The following is a 14539-nucleotide window of genomic DNA, read 5'->3' as shown; positions in this document are numbered from 1 at the left end:
ATAGTTGCCAGATATTTTTTAGATCAATGTGTACAAAAAATGTGTACATTGGGCCTTTGATGTGTACATTTGTGGGGGAGGGGAAGGAAAAAGGGAAGGGGGAAAGAGAAAAGGGAAGAGGGGTGAGGGGGCGTACATTCACTTGATAATGTGTACATTACTTATAAAAGTCCATTTTCCAAAAGTTAAAAATGTGTACATTACGCACAAAATGTGTACATCTGGCACCGTTGATTGGCCCCTTTTCAGTCCATCATATGACATGGGAAGGAGGTTGAGGAGCATTTTATGCAGCCTAAATCCCACTATGCTATGCCACTTTTCCTAAAAGGCGTCATAGCTGGCCTCTTTTGTGTCCATCATATGACATGGGAGGTTGTGACACAAAAGAGGCCAGGTATGGTGCCTTGTGGCACATTAATTATGAAAAAAACATTTTCCTGCATGAGGTCTCAGATTTTGATAAAAACTTCCAGTCCTCTTCATTTGGTCATAAAACTAAGGGCTGGGTGATTTTTAACTTTTTAAATCCATTTAAAGTCCGATTTTTCGCGCATTTTCTCACTGTGATGTTTTCACAATGAAAAAAAGGCATTTTTTCATGATTTTCAAGTTTAACATTTTTTACATTAATTTTCAACTTACAGACATGTTTTATAAATCAAATTAATCCCCCAGATGGGTACAATATAGAATTTGTCTTTAAAATCACAAAAATCATGAATTACAGGGTGTCCCAAGAAAAATGTCAAAACAGGTTTTTTAAACTTTTGACACTGTAAGGAAACGAAGTTTGCCCATTTCTTGCCTTGAGAGTGAATATCATCCATTTTACAACACATATAAAGTAAATTTGGCGTGGTAACTCCAAATTTGGACACCTGAGAAATTTTTGAAACACCCTGTAAAAGTGATTTTTGCGTCTGTAGAGCTAAAAATTGGTCCAAAAAGTATCGAAGTATGTTAGGCCATAGTGTTTTCTGACCATATTACAATTTTTATATTTTTTGGACACCCTGTATTTTCAAAAAATTTTTTTTTTGTTTTTTCAATTTTTCTTTTTCTTTTTTTAAGTTACCTAAAACTGTCAAATAGATACAGACTTTGACTAATAACAATAAAATTTGCCTATTTTACAAATTTACACACTTTTGGGACACCCTGTGCATGTTTTTTAAAAATGGTTGTTTTTGCCCTTTTTTGGGGGGAAGGAGTCCTTTTAGGACCAGAGACTATTTCTTCATTTTTGTATAACTTTTTAAGGCACATAATTTGTTATTTATACATCAACCGCCTCCGCTAATCCGTTTTGCAATTATTCACCGCCAAAGGCGGAATTTTGACCTTTTTTACAGTTTTGGAGGTTTTAACGGGCATTTTTGGTAAGAAGGCGTTGATTTATCAAGATCACTCTAAACTACTTTTATTTAGGCTATTTTAATTACTAAATTTCATGTGAAGTAAAATTTTTTGTGCATCTAACCATTTTTCGTCAAGATGGATTTCAACTGTTAAAACAAGTGAATGAAGTGAATATAATATTAGTAATTGATATAACATTAGTTTTAAAAGAAACATAAATCACGTCCATATAAAATTCCTTTTGACAAAAATGGGTTGGATATACAAAAAATTTTACTTCACATGAAATTTAGTAAATAAAATAGCCTAAATAAAAGTATTTCAGAGTGATTTTGATAAATCAATGCCTTCTTACCAAAAATGCCCGTTAAAACCTCCAGAACGGTAAAAAAGGTCAAAATTCCGCCTTTGGCGGTGAATAACGGCAAAACGGTTCGCCGTTATGTGCCTTGAAAAGTTGTACAAAAATAAAGAAATAGTCTCTGGCCCTAAAACGACTCCTTCCCCCCAAAAAGGGGCAAAAACCACCATTTTTAAAAACATGCACAGGGTGTTCCAAAAGTGTGTAAATTTGTAAAATAGGCAAATATTATTGTATTAGTCAAAATCTGTATCTATATGACAGTTTTAGTTAACTTAAAAAAACAAAAAAAAATTAAAAAAAAAAAAAAAAATTTTCTCATTTTTTTGAAAATACAGGGTGTCCAAAGAATATAAAAATTGTAATCTGGTCAGAAAACACTATGGACTAACACACTTAGATACTTTGTATGCTAATTTGAAAAAAATAATCAATTTGGACCAATTTTTAGCTCTACAGACGCAAAAATCACTTTTACAGGGTGTTTCAAAAATTTCTCAGGTGTCCAAATTTGGAGTTACCACGCCAAATTTACTTTATATGTGTTGTAAAATGGATGATATTCACTCTCAAGGCAAGAAATGGGCAAACTTCGTTTCCTCACAGTGTCAAAAGTTTAAAAAACCTGTTTTGACATTTTTCTTGAAACACCCTGTAATTCTTGATTTTAGTGATTTTAAAGACAAATTCTATATTGTACCCATCTGGGGGATTAATTTGATATATGAAACATGTATGTAAGTTGAAAATTAATGTAAAATATGTTAAACTTGAAAATCATGAAAAAATGCCTTTTTTTCATTTTTAAAACACCACAGCGAGAAAATGCGCGAAAAATCGGACTTTAAATGGATTAAAATGGTTAAAAATCACCCAGCTCTTAGTTTTATGACCAAATGAAGAGGACTGGAAGTTTTTATCAAAATCTGAGACCTCATGCAGAAAAATGTTTTTTTCGTAAATAATGTGCCATGTAGGAAAAGTGGCATTGCATTCTAGGGCCTAAAAGGCGTCATAGCTGGCCCCTTTTCAGTCCATCATATGACATGGGAAGGAGATTGAGGAGCATTTTATGCAGTCTAAATTCCCAAGAATGCAATGCCACTTTTCCTACATGGCACCACCTCCCATGTCATATGATGGACACAAAATTCTGTTTGTGCAGCTCTATTCAATTTTAAAATGTTAATTTACAGATGATATTTTTTCTTCACTGAAAAAATGTCTAAAACGACCAAGCTAATATTGCTTGATTCACTTCTACAAGAGATATAACATGTCAACGAACAATTTCAATATAACAAAATGTTTGTTGACTATTATAAATAATGGTAGCAGCAGCAGCAATAATGCCAATAAGAAGAAACCGTACGAGCGCTAAAGAGAAGAAAAGGCATAAAATTACCTACAAAAGACTGTTAAGACATTCAAAAATGAAGATGAAAAAACAAAGATGGAGTTTGAACCTGGACCATCAACTGAGCAAAAATCTTGATAAAATATAAAAGTTATGTGTTTTTTTTCTTTTGTTAAATAAATATTTTTTTATAAACAAAAAAAAAAAAAAAAAAAAATGTAATTCAACATTATTCAGACAAATACAAAAAAAAAACATCCTTACCATTGATTTAAGTAGCGAGACAAAGTGTCTCAAAAATCAGAGATGTGACGTCCAAGTGCAGGGGGGGGGGGGTAAAGATGTCATTACCCCCCTAAAAAAAAATGTTACCCCCCCCCCAGAAAAAAAGCTTGGATGTACTATATGTGACGTAATAAAAATGGGGGAGTTAAGAGGAGAAGAGGGAAAGAAAACCCTTAAAAAATAGATAATAAATCCCTCATTATTATGACGTTAAATAGCTGATTTTGTAGACACTTTGTCTCGCTACTTAATTCAAAGCTGCCAATCGATAAACTTGATTTATGACTGCAGCTGCCGACCCATAATTCTACTGAGTAAAACAAACTGATTGCAGGGAAATTTTATTTCACATAAAGAGCCTCATCTTTAAATTTTACAATGTACTAAGAAAAATAACAAAATTGTAAACTTTATCACTTCTCAGTCATAAATTAATATCAATTGTATGAGAATGAGAGAGTTTTTTTCTTGTGTGATTTTGTTTGCCTTTTGTTTTTCAAAATGCTATGCTGTTCGATGCTTTTGTAAGTATTTTTAAAAGCGACAGTTTTCTATATTTTATTTTGCCTGTCCAGCAGTTAGTCCGCAACTCTAAGATTAAGTCTTCAGCTTCAACATAAAAGGATTTATTTAGAAATAGTAATTTCTATGTATTATCTATTTTTAGTTCTTTTTTTTCTCCCCCTCACACTCTTTTTTATAGCCACCGAACCCCTTGTCTGTTTACCCATCTAATAATCTTAATGTTAATTGGCCACTCATGGATGTTGTTATCCTTGGACATATGGAAAGGGTCAAGTGAGACGTCATAAAAATACGTCTAAATCCATCTCTTTTTTTGTGTTACCTTTCCTGCTTCTCTTCTCATCCTTCATTTTTAGACGTATTTTTATGACGTCACACATGACACTTTCCGTCTCCGTCATCCTTGCTTTTCTATCTTTATTTTCGGTTGATCATAGAAAAGTAGGAAAAAGATGAATGCATGAAAAGCTTTATCGGCCCAGCAGACATTAATTGGATTTTACGACATAAAAAAGAAACAGAGAGACACCCATCTTATTACTTTTATAAAAGAATTATTGTTAGTATTTTAATTTTGACTCACTTAAAGACGCACAATTTATTTTCTGTTTGAATTAGCTTGTAGTTCTGACTCTATAAATCCTATGCCAAGCTGTGAGGGTCTGTATGACTTCCCAGTGGAAAATCCAGTTCCTATTACAGAGGTAACTTTTACTTGATATGCTACTAGCAGCTTCGCCCCTAGCCTCTATGCTCTTTGCCCTAAGAGGTGATCAAAAATAAAAGTTAAGTACCTCTGGTGCTGCGACCACTACATTTTAAATTAACTGTCCAAAAAAATTAGGAGGGGATTTTTTTTTGGGGGGGGGTGGGGGGGGGGGGTGGGGAGTCCCACGCCCCAAGTAAATAGCCTAAAACCACCACAGGACCAGTAGGTATATTCTTAGAAGAGTAGAATCCGATCGGTTTAATGGTTACAGAGACAGAACAGACGGACAGACAAACATCGTTCTACTTAGTTTTACAGATAGCGGTAGCTCCCCTAAAAATTTAGTGGCACTGAATTAGAAAGGGTAGATAACAGGGAGTAAGGGAGGGGACAATGGATCGAATATTCAATTTTTAAGTAGTCTCAGACTTTGGGGACTGGCTTAAAGGGAATGTGCACGAATACAGCAGATTCTTACTGATTTTGGGGACTTGCGCATCAATGCCCCGCTAACTAGCTGAGCTAGTTTTGAATATGCAGACAGAAAAGTTTGTAATTAATCGCTGGTTTTAACAAATATTTTTTCCCAAGAAAATGTCTTTTCATGTATAGAAATTCTACTGTGATATTTATGTATTAAATAATCTAAGAACCGCTTGAATTTTGGGGTTAGTTATAAATATATTAGAAGGGTTGGGGTAGTTCTAAACAAGATTTTTCTAGTGATTAATTACAGAATGTTTACTACATTGTGATGTGTTGATAATTTAACTTTCAAGTAAATGATTTTTTTCTTAGAACTAAATTTGTTCTAAATTAGGTTACCATGATCCCCTTACAATTTTGGTAAAATTTTCTTGAAAAATCTGGTTTTCGTTGCTTTCCAGCGAACCCTCTTAAATTGAATTAATTACCCATTGTCCCCTCCCTTACTCCCTGGGTAGATAAGGTCAGTAGGTGCCTTAAAAGTATACTATGTCTGAACATTTAGGGTAAATAATAAATGCAATCCAGGCTTTACAGCATTAACAAGTCTAAACTTTTTAATATATGCGCAGCTAAAGTGTTAAAGTTTGTCTTAGCAAAATTACATAATGTATACTTTATAACATAACTAAAATTTGATAATATACAATTTGAATGAGTGTCTTGATAAGCACAACCCCCCCCCCCCCCAATTAAAAAAAACAAAATTGAAAATAAAAGGAGGAGGTAGTTTAACATATGTTTTTTATTAAACTAGTAGCTGCCCCTCTAATTGAAAGGAATATTGAAGGGCAAAAAATGGCCTAAAGCCATAAACAATGACCAGACTTTTTATGATAATAAAATATTCCTAAACCATCCTACAAGAAGCTTCACTGAATAGGAGGATCGTATTGTTTTAGCGGCGAGATTCTTTGCTGATCCTTCGCTACAAACAAAAAGCTTATTACTTTAAAGAAAGTGATTCAGTGCTCTATTGGCAGCTTTTAAGAATACACTGAAATTTTCTAAAACAGCTTATAGTGCATATAAAAAAATGACGTCATACAAGACAAATGACCAATGATAGGTCTGTATAAATTGAAATTGACCAATGATAGGCCTGTATAAATTGTAATTGACCAATGGTAAAATGTATACTGTTCTATCATTGGTCAATTGATTGAATGACGTCATTTTTTATAGTCACTATAAACTGCTTCAAAATTTCAGTGTGCTTTGGATAACAATGGATTGCTGATGGATACCTGCTATGTTCAAGTTATCAAGACTCAGGGCACTGGAGATGTTTGGAATAGTAAGTTATATAGTAGCTCAGTATCTCTATCTATCTATCTATCTATCTATCTGCTATGTTCAATAATGATATAAGTTTTCCGGAATTGTAATGTAGGGAGTAGATTTGAAATCTGCATCAAATTTTAAGGATTTTTTATAAAATTCGTTTTTTGTATAATTCTTTATCTAAAAGCGGAAATACAAATTAAGTTAATTAATTTTGGCATCTGTGATTGGTGGATTTAAAAAATATGCGCTCTGATTGGATGTCGTACATCATTCAACCAATTAGAGCGCAGGTAGTTTAAAATCCACCTATCCTATTGGTCAAAATTAATTAACTTAAAATGTATTTTCGCTTTTAGATAAAGAATTTTACAAAAAACGAATTTTATAAAAAATCCTTAAAATTTGATGCAGATTTCAAATCTACTCCCTACATTAAAATTCCGGAAAACTTATATCTCTTAATGTTCAAGTTATCAAGACTCAGGGAACAGGAGATGTTTGGAATAGTAAGTTATATAGTTGCTCAGTATCTCTATCTATCTATCTATCTATCTATCTAGGAGGATGTTGTAAGTCAGGAACAGGAAACTCTTACTGTGATGGAGCTGAACATGACACCATCAGTGACATAGAGGAGGTGTGGAGGTCTAGGTGTAAACAGAATGGCTGCAATGTTATGGACCCTTCGTAAGATTTTCTTTGTATTATTTCTTTTTTTTGGAGGGGTAAATCAAGTTTTTAATAAGCTGGTTTTTAACCTTACAACCCCAACCCCCACAAAAAAATATTGATCCTTTTTACCCCAAAAGTAAAAACTTGCAGCCGCGGTGGATTGCTAAATATTGTTTTATTTGTAATGCATGATTTTTTTTTCAGTGGCGGAGACAATGGAGGGGGTGGGGGTGATGGGAGTGATATCATTATTATTGAGGGCAGGGACTCAGCTTCACTACCTGCAGGTAACCAGGGAGAGATGGGACATTGGGCTGTTTCTTACACTAGTCCCCAAAGTTTTGATGAGATATTGGACAATAAATTAATATACATCTCTTATGATGAAAAAAATGCTACATCTTAAAAATATTAAAAAGTTTAAATTTTTTAGTTAGAAACAACCAACGGAGAGATAATTAGAAAGAGGGGATAGAAGAGAGAGAAACAGTCGCATTAAAAAGAACAGACAGACAGAAGCCCATTCAAAGAGTCAAACTGTGTTTTTAGAGTATCTTTCCTGGTAATATTATAGTTATCTTATTTTTTAGGTGGATTGTTGTTCGTTCTGACAACTGCCTTGGTTCAAGCTATGTTGATTTAAAAGATTCATTGTAAGAGTATTATGTACGATTAGACTGTAAAAAGTGTATTTTAAATTAAATCAGTATTTTGATAATAAATTAGAAAACTTTTGAAATTCAGTTTTACTTTTCTATAGAAATAAATAAAATCACAAAACCTTTTAAAATAACGAGGAATACATCATCCAAAAGTAGGGAATTGGACAAAAAATAGAAGCATCTTATGGTACCTTATAAAAAAACTACGTAATACAATACAAATGACCAATGATAGGCTAGTATACATTTTTCCATTGGTCAATTACAATGTATATTTGCCTATTATTGGTATGACGTTATTTATTATTAGGCACTATAAGTTTCTTCCAAGACACCGAACAAAAAATACAGAAATAATTATTGAACAAATAATTATGAATAAGAGCTAATGCTTGAAATCAAATCTCTCAATAGGTAACATTAAAAGTATGCACCTTATATTAAAGCGTATCTTTTTTATCTGTCTTTGATACCATTTGATGCAAAATAAAGTTTGTTAATAAAGAAATCTACAAAAAAAATTATAAAATCTTATGTTAATAACTCTTCTATGATTTTATTTAATTTTTGTGAGGCAGCAATGCAGCAACCCAATTAAAAAAAAATAATTCGCATCTGATTTCTAATGTAAATATGTCTTGGTTACAGGAATTGTTGTATGATTTAGATTAAACATTTGTTTATCGATTATCGATTAAAAATATTTTGTCAATGAATTTAAAAATATATTATAGAGCTACCATTATTTTAATCCTGAATGGTTAGACTTTAAACACTTAGAGGGGGCAAGGGTATTTGAATACCCCCTCCCCCCTATAATCTGATACAACTAGAGGGTTTTAAATGTAATTCCCTTTTGACAAAACATTTAGACTGTAACACAGTCATGGTAAATATTGCGTTCTCCGCCCATTTATTTAGCAACCTTTGTTTTTAGGTCATTTTATAAATCAATTCTTCTCTTAAACGCAGAAAATGAGATCACCACCCTCTACTCCCCCCCCCCCCTTATAATAGTAAACATTTTAAAGTATTATATTTGCTTGAATTGACATGATACAAGTTGGTGGTATATCACAACCGCAATTAAGCTTTCAATATTAACAACAGCTAAATTAATGTTCAATATTTTATAGGCCGAATAAACAAAAGAAAATGGACAAATTTCTATTGTGGTAGATCGATTTTGAAAAGGTGCAATTTTTCAATGGTTCCGCTGAATTAAACAGGTTCTGAGCCGTACTGAATTATCATGTATCGTGTAGTACTAAAGAAAATTGCCAATAAAAATAAAAAATCCTAAATTTGATACCTGTTTTGTTATCCCTACTATCCTCTTATCTCTTTAGATCCTTTCTATTTATTCTTTTATTTATAATTTTGCTTCTGTTAGGGGGAAAATTAATCATGTTATTTTAATTCTTATTCCTCCCAAAATAAATGAAGAACAAGCTGCTGCTTAAACAAGTTCTATTCTGTACATAGAAAAGCATACAAACAGTTAAAACCTAATATTGATCATATAATAAATTCGTTTAGCATAATATAGATAAATTTTAAGGAAAATTTAAACATAAAAAGTTAAATATTTATCATTTATGTAACTACAATATACATCTTATATAATACAACTTATGCCTGTTTTATATATCTGCAGGATCTTTCTTTGTTACCTATCTGTCTTTTGTTCTGACTGTTTTTTTAAGAAAGGGAGGGGACTTTCAGGCTTCAGCTGTTTATTACACTAGTCCCCAAAGTTTTAAATAGCATATTCTTATTCGTTGGCTTAACAACTTTGGAGATTTGTTTTATCCATTAAGTGGAAGGTTCAAATGTTTCAACCACTACTTGTAATCGACAAAAGGGGTAATTTTGTATATCATCAGTGGTGATGTGAATCATCAATTTATCGGCCATTGTCTTACTCTTATCCCTTTATATTCTTGTTTTCTTCTGGTGTCTATATGTTTGTCCTATTGTCTATCAGCTTTTCTGTCTGTTTATTTTCAGTCTGTCTGTCTATCTGTCTTACCAACTTTGTTTGTTGACCGCTTGGGTCTGCATTGAAGATAAACTTTCTCCGTGATTTAGATGTTTTTTATAGAATTTTCCAAAGGGCTAAAACATCCCCTATATATGACATCAAAAGTTGTTTAATAGACTGATGGCTTAATTTGTCTGTATCTAAGGAGTACTAACTATGCGACCAATATTTTTGATAGCCTGTTTAGTTCTACTTTACGTTCAGTTTTTAATAGTTATTATAGTATTATCGCATAGTATTATAGAGAGCTTTATGCGGATAGTAAAATAAAAATAATACGATTGATATTTCTGACTCTATTGACTGATATTCAAAGACTATATTGAAAGTCGGCACAGGGTCCCCACCCTATGAACTTACAGTTAATTAACCCCTTCCTTCTCTATTGTTTTACTCTAATTTCTATACTATAGTCAGATATTTTATGATAGAAATCACAAACAACTTTTGGTCGACCTAAACAAGTACAACTAACAAATGCTCTATCGGTCAACCTAAAGCTTCTCTAGGTCAACCTTAAATTTCCAGAGGTCGACCTTTGTATTGAAAATCAATATCTTATATTTCTTATTTTTTGTATGTTTGTATTTTAACCAAAATGAGGAGAGATCTCTGTATACATTTTAATCAAACCTGTTAACCTTCTTAAAATAACAGTTCCTGAAATCTTAGTCAACAAACCGTGTCACAGGAAAGTTACAGTTTACATATATGTGATGAGGTACTGTCACATGAATTAATTTAGCTTTACTAGAGATTAATAAAATTAACCCATTTATTCCGTTCTTCAAGCATCTAAATTTCATCACAATGGGAAAAATACGGAATCTAGACCCGCGACTGTGGCTCATTGACTGGTTAGTAATAAGTTGGAATGTCTGAACTTATAATAGGGCATAAAAATATCAAAAAACTCATTGTCTTTGTATGGATATATGAAAATAAATTAAAACTATAACATTGTTATTTTTTTTGAAAAAGGTCTAATAAGAAATAAAAAAATGTATCAAGCCTACTAAGATTGCTATATAAATGATTTCATTTGTAATTTAGCTGGAAATACTTTTTTGCTATAATCATAAAAAGCTATAGGTTTTTTATTACATTTCTATTAAAACAATTAGAGATTTGTAATTTTGATTCCATGTTTTTTTCCCATGGCGTATTAGGGGGATATTGTCGTTTGAAAAAAGTAAGAAATTTATTTTAGAGGGTGAATAATATTCTTTAATATCATTTTTATTGTTTGGGGTGGGGGGAGGGGTTCAGCAAACTACCTTTAAACAGCCTAGAACCTGTCCTGCTTCTGACATATGAAATTATAAATAATCGACGTTCATTACATTTTTTTTTGTATTTATATGTAACTTTTTTCTTGAATTTCTGAATGTATTTCATAGTGGCACTTTTCTCTAAATCACGGTTGGATAGAATGGCGCATAATGATACAACCAACCAAGATAGCCTGATATCTAGTTGCCGAATGTGTACGCAGTTTCCTGGGTGTTTCCTCATCCTCGCTCAATATTTACTACTAGCTACAAATCTTCAAACTTCCCTTAAAAAAATCAAAATTTGAATGTGTAAACGATTTATACAATATACATTATAAATTTGAATTTTTTAAATTTTGATTTTTTTTTTTTGAAGTTTGAAGCTTTTTTAGCTAGTAGTAAATATTGAGCTAGGATGAGGAAACACTCAGGAAACTGCGTACACATTCGGCAACTAGATATCAGGCTATCCCAACCAAGGTCTATTTCTAGGGAAAACATTTGAAAACAATCACATAAGGTTTATTCAATACTATTATTAGAATGTCACACATCTGACATGACACAACAGATGATATTTTGGCAGGTTTCTAGAACTGGGCTAAATGCTGCATGCTTTTAGTAATGCGTTTTAGAAGGAGTGTGCTTGCCTCACAGCTAAAAATACTTAATATTAGCTTTCATGAAAACTTTTAATAAAATATTAAAAACAAGGATGACAACATCCATAAAAGCTATGAGATGGAAGGGCAAACGAACATATACACTTGTAGAGTGTCAGAACTGAATAAGGAGAATACTAACGCATAAGTCGAAACAAAATTTAAGTAAATTTGTTGCAAAACTGCCTAAATTCATGATACTGTTTTAGGACATACTGACATCTATTGGACTTGCTTTTAGAGACAATTCACTTATTTACATTTATCTTGTTGTTATAGGAATCAGAATTCCAAAAATCAGACGAATAGGATAATTTTAAAATACAAAATTTATTTTAATTTATTAAAAAAACAATTTCCTTTTACTCAGAGAGATAGTTATGGACATAAGTCTTATTTTCATTACTCTTTGTGTCATATTCTTCTTTGTTTTACAGGTGGATATAATTTAGAGATACTCTCTCTAAATCAGCCAATAGGATAACAGTAGAAGAACAATCCAGCCATGTTATTGGTTGAAAATTGAAAAGATTTGGGTAAGAATGAGCAATTATTTATTTTCTCGTATTCATTCGAATCCGGTGGATAGGAACCGGTTCTCATCCATACGAAAAAACTATGTCCAGCATCGTATTATATCCAGCTTTCTACGAATATAAAAATGTACAATCATAAGATTAAAACCAGTTTTAATCTTATAATTGTACATTCTATATCCGCGGAAAGCGGTTTATAATACGATGAAAGAAATAACTATTATTTCGTTTGCACAGCACAATGAGTCAACTATAAATAGTCGCAATTTTTAGGATAAACCTTTTTTGGGGTAAATTATAACATGTAGAAATTTCGTACCCCGTAAAATTTGAATCATATGACAAAAGATATAATAAATTTGCTCTTAATAGTTAAATTTCTTTGAATAAAGTTAGCTTTCTTATCGTAGAAAAATTGCGTCGTCATTTGTATTATTTACTTGAATTGGTTGTAAATAAAAAAAAATATAAAAAGTTGTTTTTCTGTAAGAATTTCTTTTTTTAAATTTGACGAATTACAGGGCTAAATTGACTATTTAGGTATACTATATCTAATGTTTTACAGCAAATTTAAACATATTAGCAGCTTTTCTGTCTTTAGCGCCAACCAGCCGCAGCCAGTCAGTAACAGTTTTCCTAGAGAAAAGCCGCTGTTGCCAAGCCAGAAATAAAATACATAACTGCGGAGCCTTAGATTTATTGTATTAAAAAGTGTTCTGTTAAAGATCTTTATAAGAAAATGACGTTATATTTACTATACAAATGACCAATGATAGGCCAATACACAGACTAAATTACCAATAGCTGGTTGGTATATATTTTAATTAACCAATGGTATGCCAGTATGTTAAAGTAAATTATAAAACATTTGTGGCTGTTATGATTGATTAATGTTGTAAGGTTTTGTGGGGACGCAGACGCTTAATTTTTAAAAAATCTTTTATTTTCTAGCGACTGGTCCTCAGCTTGGCCTCTGGGATGTAAGGGATATTGCATCTTTATTATACTATCATCATTGATGATTTATCAATGTCGTTTTATTTATGGGTCGACCCTATTGTAATTGTAATAATATAACTAAATTTATTTTGCTTTAAGTTTTAATAAAACCTCCCCATCTTATGCCTGTTTATGGATATTCCCCCCTTTTTATGTCGCTAACCTGACAAAGTATGTTGCATACTTTAGAACTCTTTAGTTAGAAATATCTTTATTTTCAAATCATCAATCTTTCTTAAATAACAGCCGAGAAAACACACTCCTCCCATAGAGTGTCGGACATACAAGTTAATTAAAGAGTAGCCTCTGTAATAAAATTTCTGATTATGCCTGCTATCCAAGATTAGACTTACTTAGATCTCATTATTTCAGCCCAATTCACATATTATCGGATGGACAACAAATTTTCTGACAAAATAAGACGATTCTCTTATCTATATTGTATACTATCCTATTATATTTATAAAGTAGTGTGTTTTTTTGTCTTTAGCTAAACCGAAATGGTTCTTATTTACAATGTAGCCTCTCATAGGTCCAGTGAAGGTTTTAAACTATTTTGTAGGAGGTTACCAAAACCCTCAGGAGATAAATCGCCACTTGAAAGATTTTTTTACTTTTTCTTTTTTAAAACAAACATATAAACGGGCAGTGGTAAACAATACTCCCCCCCCCCCCTTTCCTCAAGTGCCAGTATAAGCTAAAGTAGTGAAATGTATGTATCTACGTATACCTAGTGAAGAGACGTGCATAAGGGAGGTGTAGTAAGTTGATACAGCGCTCTAGGTGTCCTCCCCCTACACCCCTCTACATCCTACTTAAGTATACCCCACCAAATACAACCAAGGGGGGTGTCAAGGTAAAAAAGTCAGACACCTTTAAATTATATTATACCCCCCCCCCCCTTTGACACTATAATTAAACAACTCTTGATGTATATAATACAACTCCTCGATTTTTATTTTAGGTGAGTGTAAAAATTTGCATGATGGAAGTAAAATTGCACACCCTCATGGCAAAACCCTGTGCATGACACTGATCTAATATAACCTTTGAAACCAATGGTCCCTTTATTGAAATAATTTTGATCTTTATGCAATTTATCAGTACTAAATATTGACATATTTAATAATGCCATAAGGAAAAAGGATAAGAGGATGAATACTCACCCCTTTTTCATGGTAAAATACTACTTCCCCATCCCTAAATTTAGAAGCAGACGAAAATCAAAAGCCGCCCAGGGCTTTTTGTAAGTCAATCATAAATAATAATGTGAATAAAAAGAAAAGCGATATTTAGCAAACAGCCGTGGGCGGTCAGA

At 32.2% G+C, this 14539-nt stretch overlaps 1 protein-coding gene across 1 annotated transcript; it reads left to right on the top strand.

Annotated features, from left to right (window-relative positions):
- The first annotated feature begins 3731 nt into the window (after positions 1-3731).
- Positions 3732-7783, top strand: LOC145319520 (uncharacterized). The gene is made up of 6 exons (XM_080161699.1): positions 3732-3889; positions 4509-4594; positions 6298-6382; positions 6933-7059; positions 7249-7331; positions 7635-7783. The coding sequence occupies exons 1-6, from the start codon at positions 3811-3813 to the stop codon at positions 7685-7687; spliced, it is 513 nt and encodes a 170-aa protein (XP_080017825.1). The 5' UTR covers positions 3732-3810; the 3' UTR covers positions 7688-7783.
- The last annotated feature ends 6756 nt before the right edge of the window (positions 7784-14539 follow it).

Source organism: Acartia tonsa, chromosome 5, assembly GCF_053477335.1.
Source record: "Acartia tonsa isolate MP-2025a chromosome 5, ASM5347733v1, whole genome shotgun sequence".
Lineage (NCBI taxonomy): Eukaryota > Metazoa > Arthropoda > Copepoda > Calanoida > Acartiidae > Acartia > Acartia tonsa.
The sequence above is the reverse complement of the archived record's forward strand: the minus strand, read 5'-3'. Positions and strand labels throughout refer to the sequence as shown.

Bases quoted from the DNA above. Each gene is read 5' to 3' on its own strand.
- LOC145319520 (XM_080161699.1), top strand. From the start codon at position 3,811: ATGAGAATGAGAGAGTTTTTTTCTTGTGTGATTTTGTTTGCCTTTTGT. The intron at 4,595-6,297 runs GTAACTTTTACT...TCAAAATTTCAG, and splicing joins ATCCAGTTCCTATTACAGAG to TGTGCTTTGGATAACAATGG. The intron at 7,332-7,634 runs GTAACCAGGGAG...CTTATTTTTTAG, and splicing joins CTCAGCTTCACTACCTGCAG to GTGGATTGTTGTTCGTTCTG.